At 37.3% G+C, this 12,338-nt stretch overlaps 1 protein-coding gene across 2 annotated transcripts in view; it reads right to left on the bottom strand.

The window, feature by feature from the left end:
- Positions 1-12,338, bottom strand: part of Prdm5 (PR domain containing 5) — a 144,029-nt gene that overhangs the window by 61,545 nt on the left and 70,146 nt on the right. Inside the window, exons 5-10 of one of the 2 annotated variants that reach the window (XM_013022136.1) lie at positions 10,532-10,706; positions 8,823-8,915; positions 8,456-8,577; positions 6,159-6,238; positions 1,691-1,775; positions 373-530 (exon numbers count right to left, since the gene is read on the bottom strand). In XM_013022136.1, the coding sequence (XP_012877590.1) occupies positions 373-530; positions 1,691-1,775; positions 6,159-6,238; positions 8,456-8,577; positions 8,823-8,915; positions 10,532-10,706 (713 nt within the window). The remainder of the gene's footprint in view (positions 1-372; positions 531-1,690; positions 1,776-6,158; positions 6,239-8,455; positions 8,578-8,822; positions 8,916-10,531; positions 10,707-12,338) is intronic. The other variant, XM_013022137.1, reaches the window with a different exon arrangement.

The following is a 12,338-nucleotide window of genomic DNA, read 5'->3' as shown; positions in this document are numbered from 1 at the left end:
GAAAGAAAGAAAGAAAGAAAGAAAGAAAGAAAGAAAGAAAGAAAGAAAGAAAGAAAGAAAGAAAGAAAGAAAGAAAGAGAAAGAGAGAAAGGAAGGTGGGAAGGTAGGCAAGCAGGAAGAAAGGAAGAAGCTAGCCAACCAACCATGGATTAAACCTCTGTCTGAAGTCAAATCAAGTGACATTTTGCTATGAGAACAGTTTAAGTACAGAATAAAATCCATAAGGTAGTTATAAAGTACAAGCAAGATTTCATCCAGCTATGTCATGACATATAGCATGTCACAGATAGAGAAAAACTTTTGTTATGAGGTGAGCAATTAAAAATCCTATCATCGAATTAATACAAGAAAAGAATATCCCTGAGCTTTTACCTTCTTGTGATTCTTGTAAACATTTCTGTGTGCAAACCCTTTTCCGCAGAGCTTGCATTTGTAAGGCTTGTCTTCACTGTGTATTACTTTGTGAGCACCCACTTGATCGAGCCTCTTGAAAGATTTATGACAAATTTCACAATTGTAAGGCCGTTTCTCTGTTAAAAAAAAAACAAATGGAGACAGACAAGCTCACATTCCATAAAGACGAAGGATTAAAAAATATTCTTACCTTAAATTCAAGAATGGTCATATAACAAAAAAAAATCAAATACACAGAAAGAAATAAAACCTACCACCTAGTTCATCTGAGTTTGAGTTTGTGTCTGTGTGATTGGTCACAAGTGACACTGAGTGAGTTCTTTTGAAGGCCTGTTTTGAAAAGTTCAGGCAGTGTTTCTTTATTTCCAGATGAACAACGTGGTGATAGGGGTGAGTTGAAGTGAGGGTCACAGGCCTGAGTGCTGAGAGGCCTGGCAGTGAGGGAGAAGAACTCAGCCACCTCCTGCGGGGTCCACAGGCCTCCTGGAAGCCAGAGTTCCCATTCACAGCAGGAGCTAGACGTTTAGACAGTAGGTAAAAGCCATATTTATGTAATATTCATAGGATGTTGACAAGTCCATTTTTTGAATGTTGTACTGATGTTCAAAGCATATCTGAGAGCCAACAATTTTTTGATCTCCAATTTTAATTTGCTTAACACACTTATCTATGGATATCTCCATATAAGAGATAATTCAAAAGCATTCTGAGTTCAATGATCTCAAATTTCTAGAACCCTCAATTCTAGAAGAGACTCCATAAGGCAAAAATTATTTTCAAAGCTGTTTCTTTTTATGTCTGCTTAAGTAAAATAGACCTATTAACTCAAACTGGCATGAAATAAAATTATGGCATTAAAATATTTTCTGAAAGCAAATTTAAAAATTTAGGCTAAACTGATTAGTGCCATATTTAGGATATTAAAGTATCTAGGGATGGGAAAAAAGACTTTAATTGTTGAATCTCTACTAAATGTCAAACACTATGGTAGCACAGCACATAAATAAATGAACTTAAACTTCATAATTAATTTTTCAAGGAATGCACTATGAATAAAGAATCTGAGCTTCAAAAAAATGAGTGGAAGATTTGTGGTATCTTTTGGTCAAACCACTTTTGATTTGCATAAACAGATCTCAAGAATTAAGTCACTTGTTCAAAACCACATGACCAAGCTAGAACATACAACAATGCTTTTTATTACATGTTCGGAGTTCCTGAAAAGAACAATGCTACTGGAGTGATTTCAAAATGTTTGAAAAAGGATATAGTTTACCTGAGTGGGTAATCATATGACGCTTTAGCTGATTAGCTGAAATAAATTTCTTCATACATTCTTGACAATCAAATATCTCATGAATCTGCAAAAAGATTTAGTTAACCTTTAAATTGATTGTTAAAAACCTAATAAATGGCATGGAGCTCATGTAAAAGTGTAAACATATGGACAGTTACTACTGCAGTGCCCAAATTATTTATATCACTCAGCACTACTTTGTTCACTTGTCACATAAATTAAAAATACAATAGAGATATGTTACTAGTAAAAACGTCAGTAAAGAAAACCTAACATGTATACTATTCAAGTATGAGAAATAGCTTAGTTACATTGAATTAACTATAGACACTATACAAAAATAACTAGCATATATTAACACTTGTTATGTATAAATTTAGACTTAGAAATATATAATCTTTGGGTATATTATTCCTTTTATAATAGGCAAGCATTTTTTAAGTTTCAAAGAAATGACTGAATTTCTGTACTCATATGGCATGCCTAAACTGAGCTTATAATGAACAATTAAACAGACTTATACTGAGCAAGAGTCTACCAGCAAACCATCTAGAACAATGTGTATTCCCTGCCAAATTCTACTAGACCTTTAAAGAAAAATTACACCAATACTTACTCAAAAGTTTTTTTTAAAATTTAAAGAGAAGGCACGCTATCAAATTCATTCCATGAAGTTAATATTACCCTGCTATCTAAACTGGATAAAGACCCAAAAGTAAACTACAGACCAATCTCCTTGATGATCATAGATGCAAAAATTCTCAAAATAGTTGCAAACTGAAGGCAACAATACATTAAAAAGACCATACCCCAGGATCAAGGCAATTTCATTCTAGGGATGTAAGAACAGCTCAGACATACAAAAATAAACAAATGTAATACACCACATAAACTTATAACCATTGCTACTCAAGATGCTGAGAACTACAAGATTGAAGTTTGAAGACAGCCTTGAGCAAAAACATCTGCAAGACTCTACCTCCAATTAACCAGCAAAAAGCGGGAGGCATTGTTCAAGTGATAGAGCAGTAGCCCTGAGCAATCAAGCTGAGTTAGCACAAGGCCCTAAGTTCAAGTCATGAACCCACTTACAAAAAAGAAAACAAAAACAGCAACGATAGTAACTAAAAAATATCTCATTTCCTTTTCTTAGAGTTAATTTTTATGTTTTATTATTGTAGAAATACTGTACAGAGGAGTTATAGTTACATGAGTAAGGTAATGAGTACATTTCCTATCAAGCATTTTTACCTCCTCCTTGGATTTTCCCCTACCATCCCTTCCTTCCCCACCTCCCCAACTCCTCCCTCCCTGCCCCAAGTTGTAAACTTCCTTTTCTTTACAACATAGTGTTTTGTACATCTCATTGTTACAATGGGTCAACCTGTATCCTTATTCTTGGGAGTTAATTTTATAAAATTCTATTTTATTCGATTATATGCACAGAGCTTTTGAGCCTTTGTCATCTGCTCCTACGAATATCCTTCTTTGGCATCAATGTGTGGATGTCTAAAGACCTATATAATTAATCATTTCCTAGTGTTTATATATTAATCATTCAGTATGTTACAGATTTATAGGCACATTATAGCTATAATAAATGAGGGAAATTGTGCAACTTATGTTTCTTTAGATCTGACTTACTTCATTTTATATGATTTTACCAAGTCTTTCCAATTTTTTATGAATGCTACAATATCATTCTTTCTGATGAATAAGTAGAATTCTACTGTGTATATATATTACATATTCTTTATCGAATCGTCCTTTGAGGGACATCTGGCTTGATTGCATATCTTGGCTACAGTAAACAATGTTGTAATGAACTAAAGCTGATGGCTTTAGTGTGGCCTGGTTTGTGGTCCATTGGATAAATGCCCAGGAGTGAGACTGCTGGGTCACAGAGAAGCTCTATGTTTTGTCTTTTGAGAAATATCCATACTGCTTTCGAGAGTGGTTGAACCAGCTTACATTCTCACTAACAGTTTTGGCTGCATCCCAGCCTGCATTTTTAACTGGGGTGAGATGGAGTCTCAATGTTGTTTTGATTTGCATTTGATATCCCAGATATGTTGAACGTTTCTTCATGTGTTGGCCATTCTTACTTCTTCCTTCCTCTAAGACATCTCTCTTTAAATCTTTAGCCCAGTAGGTTGTTGAGGTGTTTGTGTTTTTGTTTTAGTTGCTGTTATTGCTGTTTTTGTTTTCTTTTCCTTTGTCTTGTTTCTTAGTTTGTATTTGGAAGGTAAGGAATGGCATAGAAAATGTAGAACAAAGGGTGAACAAATACATACATCAGTAGGACTCATTAGATACTACGTGGAAAATAAACTTTACATCTTGTGGGTAGGGAAAGGAGGAAAAACCTGGGAGAGAGGGAGGGAAGGAGAGACATGGTTCAAAAGATTATGCTCATGTAACTGTAACCCCTCTATATATTAGAGCTACAATAACAATAAAAATAAATAAGCAAAAATGGAAGAAAGAAATAAGAAAGAACATAATAAACCCCACATAATAAACACCACCAAAAGGGAGGAAGGAGATAGTGAAGCAGGAAAAGAGTAGTTGGCCCAGGGATTAGCATTCTATAAGGACATCCTATAAAGGAACTGCAATAACTATACTAATACTTGAATGGGCCTGACATGGGCAAAGCCTCTATCAAAAACAACAAATATCCAGGTGCTGGTGGCTCACACCTCTAATCCTAGCTACTCAGGAGGCTGAGATCTGAGGATCACGGTTCAAAGCCAGCCCAGGCAGGAGAGACCGTGAGACTCTTACCAGAAAATCACAAGTAGATCTGTGGCTCAAAGTGATAGACTGCTAGCCTTGAGCAAAAAGAGCTATGCCCTGAATTCAAGCCCCATAACTCACACACACACACACACACACACACACACACACACACACACACACACACATGTTCAGGAGGTATTTAATGATCTCACTCAATCAAATAAAATCACCACTTGGAAATTGGAAGTTTCGCGGCTTGCTGACACGAGAAAGGCTGGCCCAGTGCTTATTCTATTATTTCTCTCACAGGTCAGAATCACTGAGCCTGCAGGAGACCACCTCACACACACCACACAATGATTTACTACCTCATAAACTACAAGATAAACCATACACATGGCTGGATTTACTACTACATGAAATGAGTTTTATGTTCTGTCAAATTAAACTGCAATATGTATATCCTACAAAATTAAGGAAAGTGGGGTGGAGCGGGTTGGGAAGGATGGGTGAAAATGTTGAAAGGGGTGACACTGATCAAGATGCATTTATTCATAAATTGTTTTGTTGTGGCAACTACTTCATACAACTACTTAATGATAATAAAAATAATTTAATTGCAATATATCTATATACATAAAGAGGTAAAATTGAACAACATGAAACAAAAATAAAATGGCAATGAAAGTAAAATCTTACTTTCGTTAATACCATCTTTCCTTTCCTTGGTTATTAGCTCACTAGAGAAGCATTTTCATGTACATAGGTATTTTTTTTAAAATGTGTGACATTAAGAAATACTTTAGACTTTGTGGTAATATTAAAATCTGAATTCTATTTTAATTCTTTGTGTACATAGATTTTATTTTGAATTTTGTATAACTAGTTGTTAATGTGATTAAACTTAATATTTTTCATATGGACTTTTCATGTCAAAACAGTAACAGTAATTTTTATACTTATTATAAAATATTAAACTGATTTTCTTCTAATATAATCACTTTCTACTAACAATTCTTGGGCAAGTTATTTTTAGGCTTTCAAAATAGTATACGCTCAGTTGTTATGTCAGACTCACCTATAATAAGCATTTACTTTCAGAGCCAAAGGCCAATTCCAGAACACAAGAAATACATGAAAGTAGATATTTTTTGTTGATTTGTATTTCCCGAGAAAATGTCAACTCTAAGAGCCTGACTCCAAAGTGAGTGAAAGATTCAGCTAAACATGATACCTTGTATTGGAGGTCTATCTGAACTACCTTTAAATCACACACAACTGAATATACCCTTTCTCTTTCTTTCTTTCTTCTGTCTGTCTGTCTGTCTGTCTATCATGGGGCTTTAACGCAGGGCCTTGGTGCTGTCCCTGAGATTTTTTGTTTAAGGATAGTGCTCTCCCACTTTGAACCACAGTGTCACTTCTAGTTTTTGAGTGGTTAATTGGAGGAAAGAGTCTCATGGGAACTTTTCTGCACAGGCTGGCTTTGAACTGTGATCCTCAGACCTCAGCCTCCTGAGTGAGCCACTGGCTTCTGGCGGATATATCATTCTACAGTTTACATTTCTGCATGTTAATTTTATATTTGTATTCATTTTATGTTTATATGATAAGATTTATTGTTTAACGGAAAGCGCTGTCTTCATACAAAAATCAATGGGTAGTTGGCAGGCAGACATTAGAAAGTGATCGCCTCCATACTCACCTTCTTGTGCTCCTGCAGGCGGGAGGCTGTGGAACACTTTTTATTGCACACTGGGCATATGAGCTTTTTCTTAGGATCTCCTAAGACAGAAATGAAACAAATGATACATACATATGATCTGTGATTTCTTTTGGACAGCAGAGAATTCTACACTGCTCAATGTATAGACAATTATTCATTAAACTCAGACAAAAAGCTGTCTTTGAAACCCTTTTTACAGAGATCTTCCATTTGACACATTCCTTTCTACAAACAAAATAAGCTTGCTAGTATTCTGTATAATAACATAGCATTAAGAAAGAAAAGCAAAGAGCCAGGCATTGTGGCACAGAGATATAATCCCAGCTACTCAGGATGTATAGATCAGCAGGAATATGTTTTGAGTCCAGCCTGAGCAAAAAGTTAGTGAGACAAGTTAGGCATGGTGGTATGTGCCTGTAAGCCCAGCCGAACAGGCTTTGTCCCTTTAAGCAATTATACACTATCAATGTGAAACTGCTTCCTTCGCTTTTCCTAATAGGAAATATTTTCTCCCCAAACATCCGGGTTCACAGAAAAAAATTAAATAAATAAAAAGAGGCCACAAATGAAGAACTGAAATCATGTCCCAACCTTGACGAAAGGTGTTCATTGTAACCCATGGCTAAAATTCAGCAAGATTTCAAAATCTTTTATCATGAGCTACCACAAAGGACCAAAAATAAATTTCTATGTATAAATTATTTCCTACAAAATCACCATGAATTTTCAGAATCTATTATATTCTAATATCCAAGGCCAATTACAAGAAGCCTCACAAAGTACATAGAGCATACAGCATGAAAACCACATGCCCAGAAAGAACACAAATGCTGCCAGAGTCGCTGTGTGCATCTGGATTTTTACTTAGTTCAGCAAAGCTGACTTTAAAACTAACATGAAAGTTTTGTTACAATACATTGCAGACATAAATGGAGAAAATTAAGAACAGCATTTTAACCAGAACATCATTTTGTTCAAAAAAAATATGTAGGCAAGTCTATCCAAAAAAATATGCTTGCCTCTGCACTCATAGAGACGGCCTCAGTATACTTTAAATCTGAAGAATGCGTTTTTGCACATCGCTACCATATGTTCGTCAAAGGAAAAGACAGAAAAGAACAATGTAAAGTTTGAGCAATGGGAACAAAGCTAAGGTTTATTTCATATAGCTCTGCCTTCCACCACCCAGAACTCTGGTGCAGAGCTCAAACTCGAGCTGAAGCCAGCGGGCATGGTCAATGAGTGTCTATAGTCTTATGATTATTAAGCTTGATTTTTTTTGTAGATGATGAACAAACCCAGGTTCATACACTGGGTACCAATTAATCTGCTCTTCTGGCCCTGAGAATAACAAGAAGGAGAAAAGAAGTGGACCTTTTTCCTTATTCCGAGAAGAATTTCTTCCTTTCCAGAAAGAAGCAAAGGGGAAAATTCAACACATGGGTTATACACATAGTCAGGACATACACAAAGCAAGTGAAACTTCAAACGCTTCAACTTCTTCAAGGTGCATACACAAGGTCAAAGGTGGGCGACACTGTCCACAAAGAAAGGTGCTCTTTACCTGACTTAGGTAACTGAAACCCCTCTGTACATCACCTTTATAATTAACAATAAACAATGTTCAACAGGATGCAACAAATCCATTTCAAACCAACTCCATTTACTAATTGTCTTCAAAGTACTGGGATGATGAACTAAGTGACAATCCAGTTTAATACTGGTTTGGTTGTTTAGCTCAACTATTAGAAGGAATTTCAACAAGAACCTGCTGTATTAAATGCACATGTCAATTTGGATTAATTAAAATAATGTTCAATTCCGTGGTCAAAATGTAGTGAGGAATTTTCCCTATTATTGTAGACATGTACACATTAAAGGATATCAATTTTCCAATAACAATATTAAGGCAGAAGTGGCTCCCTTAATCGTTTTAAGATACATCTATAATATTCAAGTTCAACAATTTATGAACAAAATTTCACATTGAAACATGAAAACTGTTAAAACATACACACATCAATTCTTTGTGGATGTGGACACTAAGCACAACTCATAAATTGTTTGGTGTCCAGTTAAGATTAATTCAGAAATGGAAAAATAGCACATGCTGCTGAAATCGACTTGAAAAATATCATTCAGTATAAGAAAAAAAAAAAAAAGAAAAAAACAACACTTCCACATCTGGGTGAAACACAATGGAAAAAGCCTGTGCTCTTCTCAGGAGTGCGAATGAAAAGCAGATTACAGTTTTAAACCATGTTCCCACGACATACCAGCATGGACGTTTTCCTGGTGTCTTTTTAGGGCATCTTTGCTCTTCAGTCTCTTTCCACAGCTGTCTGCTTTGCATACGAACCTGGCACTTCCCTGGCAAGTCTTTTGGTGCTGCTCAAAACTACAAGGCAAGCAGCAAGAGGGACAGGAAGAAGAGATGGTGGAGATGTATGGGGACAATGCGAACAGGACTGCAGGCTCTGTCCTACATGCACCCCAGGACTACATCCTCTACCAGAGTTCCAGGCCAAGCTCATGCATTTTAACATAGGTGAAGACAATGTATTCCATGTAATCAGTCACATGCAAAATATAAAAAAAGACCCAAGATTATTTAACAGTCATTTTAAAACTTGGACACAAAACCTCAGCGCTGAACTGAAGGAAGAATTGCAAACAGAACACTGAAAACTTCGTGAAGAATCCTTTGGGCTGCTTTTCGATGCGCAGTGAAGAACACTGAGAGGAAATGAGGGAAAAGACAGAAACAAAAACCAGAACTCTAAGACAAAACACATGAGAACACACCAACTGTAAGTAAAGTCATGTCCACAACCCTCTTCACTCTGTCTTCTATCTTTGGAAATTTTTAAGGGGAACTCATTTATCCACAAGGATATTTAGTCCAGCAAGGATATTTTCTCAAATATATAATACTACAAGCAGCAAAACTAGACTGAGGTTGTAAAGTCACTTTATAAAACTTACACAGCCCTTGTGAGACTTCTTTCTTTAAAAAGAAAACATTAAAAAAAAAACTGTACTGGGCACCAGTGGCTCACAACTGTAATCCTAGCTTCTCAGAATGCTGAGACCTGGAGGATGGAGATTAGAAACCTGAGAGAAGTCTCAGTGATTGCATCTGCACTTAACCAATAAAGGCCAGGCTGGAGACATGACTCAAGTGGTAGAGCACTAGCTGTGAGCAAGAAAGTGGAGGAAAAGCGAGGCCCTGAGTTTAAACTCTCATGCTTCCAATAATAAAAAATAAAATACCAATAACAAAGAAACTATAGTGGGATTTCTAAATGTCTCATCTCCTAATATTATAAAAGTTTGATTTTTTAAGCATTTATAAAGTCTATGCTGGAATTTTTATTTTCAAAACTCATAAGCAAAAGCTGGTGCACATAATATACATAGAAATAATCCTAATATGAAACAGCATGTATTAGAATTTTACATGGATGAAACCAAGACCATTAAGTCTGTGGCAAAGATTTCTTACTCATAATAAGATATAAACATAATCTTAAGAAATACTTAAATGAACAGATAAAAAATTTTATGTAAGCCAAGACAATGGCTCACAACTGTAATCCTAGCTACTCAGGAGGCTGAGATCTGAGGATCACAGTTCAAAGCCAGCTGGGCAGGAAAGTTTGTGATACTCTTATCTTCAATAAGCCACCAGAAAACTGGAAGTGGCACTGTGGCTCAATTAGTAGAGCACTAGCCTTGAGCTGAAGAGCTGAGAGACATTGCCCAGGCCCAAAGTTCAAGCCCCATGACAAACCAAAAAAAAAAAAAGGTTGTTAATCACTGTTACACTAACAAGAGTATCGAAACATGGGTGAAAGCATTTTAATTAATCACACTGTTGTAATTTTACCTGGTCATGTTTACACTACTCCTCCAAAGGTCTATAAAGTAAAACAAGCTCCTCAAAATAGCTATGCATTCCTCCCACCATTTCTTAAACTTTTCTGTAACTGATTCCCAAGTCCATTTCATAGGGACACAACTGAAACTTCGCCTATCACCTCAAAGCACTGCTTGATGTAGATCTCAATTCCAGGAAAGTGTTGATAAATTTCAGATTGATTTTTACTGACAAGTTATTACATTAAGACTAACCAGAATAGTGTTTACCTATGAATTTCAAAATCAGAATTTTCAAGAGTAAGCACACTACAGTTTGAAGAGATGAGCTATACCAATGCAGAATTATCTCTCTCTCTCTTATACACACACACACACACACACACACACACACTAAAAACTATGACTCTAGCCACATGGAACAATCCAAGTTTTAGCTTATAACTTGAAAGATAGGCTTTTAATATACGTACTGTCTTTGCAAAGCTTGCTTGACTGGGAATTTCTTCCCACAGTTCTTGCATTTAACTTCTTTCTCCTCCGTGGCCCTCTGGTGCAGGGTCTGAACATGCTCAGCAAGGATTTCCTCACTGGGGAAACTCAATTTGCACTGGGAACAGGCATGCTCCTCTTCACAGCCCCAGTGATCTGTATATGAAAAAGGAAGCATTCTATAGCACAGATTCACAGCCAGTAGCTGCCTGCTCGGCCCTCACTTTAAAATCACATCGATTGTGTTTAACACTGAAAATGTGTATTAACTGTCATCTACAAAACAAAGAAGGAAGTGTTTCTAAACAGAAATCTATTTTAAAAATCCTTTCACTAGTGTTTCACAAAGTGAATACAAAATCAATTTCGATGTTTCACGTGTATATGTTTGTGTGTGTGTGTGTGCATGCACACACTCATGTGCACCCTTGAACAGAGCCTGGGTACTATCTCTGAGCTTTTTTTTGCTCAAAGCTAGTGCTCTATCATGTGAGCCACATTCCAGCTTTTTGGTGGTTAACTGGCAATAAGAGTCTACAGACTTTCCTGCCCAGACTAGTTTCAAACTCAATCCTTAGATCTCATCTTCCTGAGTAAATAGTATTACAGGTGAGGGTCACTGGCACCTGGTCAATTTCCATTTTTAATTAGCCCTTCTACACTTTCTTTGTTTCTTCTGTTGGGGTTTTTGTTTCTTTGCTTTCATAAATGGGTCTAAGAATTCTAAAATGGTGCCACTGGTTCACTTTGGTAATCTTAGCTACTTTAGAAGCTGAGTCTGAGGACCATGGTTCAGAGTTAGCCTAGGCTAAAAAAAAATTTAAAAATTGGGCTGGGGAGGTGGCTCAGTGGTAGAGTGCTTGCCTTGCATGCATGATGCCCTGGGTTCGATTCCTCAGCACCACATAAGCAGAAAAAGCCAGAAGTGGCACCATGGCTCAAGCAGTAGAGCACTAGCCTTGAGCTAAAGAGCTGAGGGACAGCACCCAGGCCCAGAATACAGGCCCCACAACTGACAAAAAATAAAAAAATAAAAAATAAAAGAAAATCCCTAGACTATCTCCACTTACGCAGCAAAGAAGCCAGACCAGAGCTATAGCTGATATGTAGAATGTCAACCAACAGCAAAAATACTGAGGAAAAGCTATAGGCCCTGAGTTCAAGCTCTAGTACTGGCGCATGTACAAACACACGTTGCTGGCTCATATGCTTAAGAAAACCTTTTAAATTTCTACTTAATCTTTTTACAAGGAAAAATGGAATGTTATTTTGGTAATAAAAAATTCTGGGCACTAAAAGATAAGTTGGAAACTTACTTATAAATTAAAACAATGGACTCTCCACCAGAGCAGAGAGGCTCCATCCCGCCAAAGCCGCTCCGCACCAGCAATGCGACAAAGGGACCTGTGGGCAGACCACCCGCCCGATTGCAACGACAAGGCGGGGCCGCCCGGGCCCCAGAGGCACAGGGGGCTGCCTGCAGATCACAACCTGCGAAGAAGCCGCCTGAGCGTGGACACTTTAAACCGACAGCTTCGATAGAGGCAGAGACAGAAAAGAATCACACAGAGCCACCACCGCCCAACCCAGCCCGCAACCACCCCAACTGAACTCGGATTGCAACAACAACTGACAACCTACACCACACAGAAACAACCAGCTCCAGGGTGAGTACCCCGCAGGAGACAGTGTATCCCTCAAGGGAGACCAGAGCTGGAGGGAATCCCCAGACCCTGACCTAGACTCCCTACCCCAACACCCGGACCACAGGACCCACTAAAACTGGGA

Source organism: Dipodomys ordii, unplaced genomic scaffold (genome assembly GCF_000151885.1).
Source record: "Dipodomys ordii isolate 6190 unplaced genomic scaffold, Dord_2.0 Scaffold60, whole genome shotgun sequence".
Taxonomy (NCBI): Eukaryota; Metazoa; Chordata; class Mammalia; order Rodentia; family Heteromyidae; genus Dipodomys; species Dipodomys ordii.
Note: the sequence above shows the minus strand (reverse complement) of the source record. Positions and strands in the feature narration are given on the sequence as shown.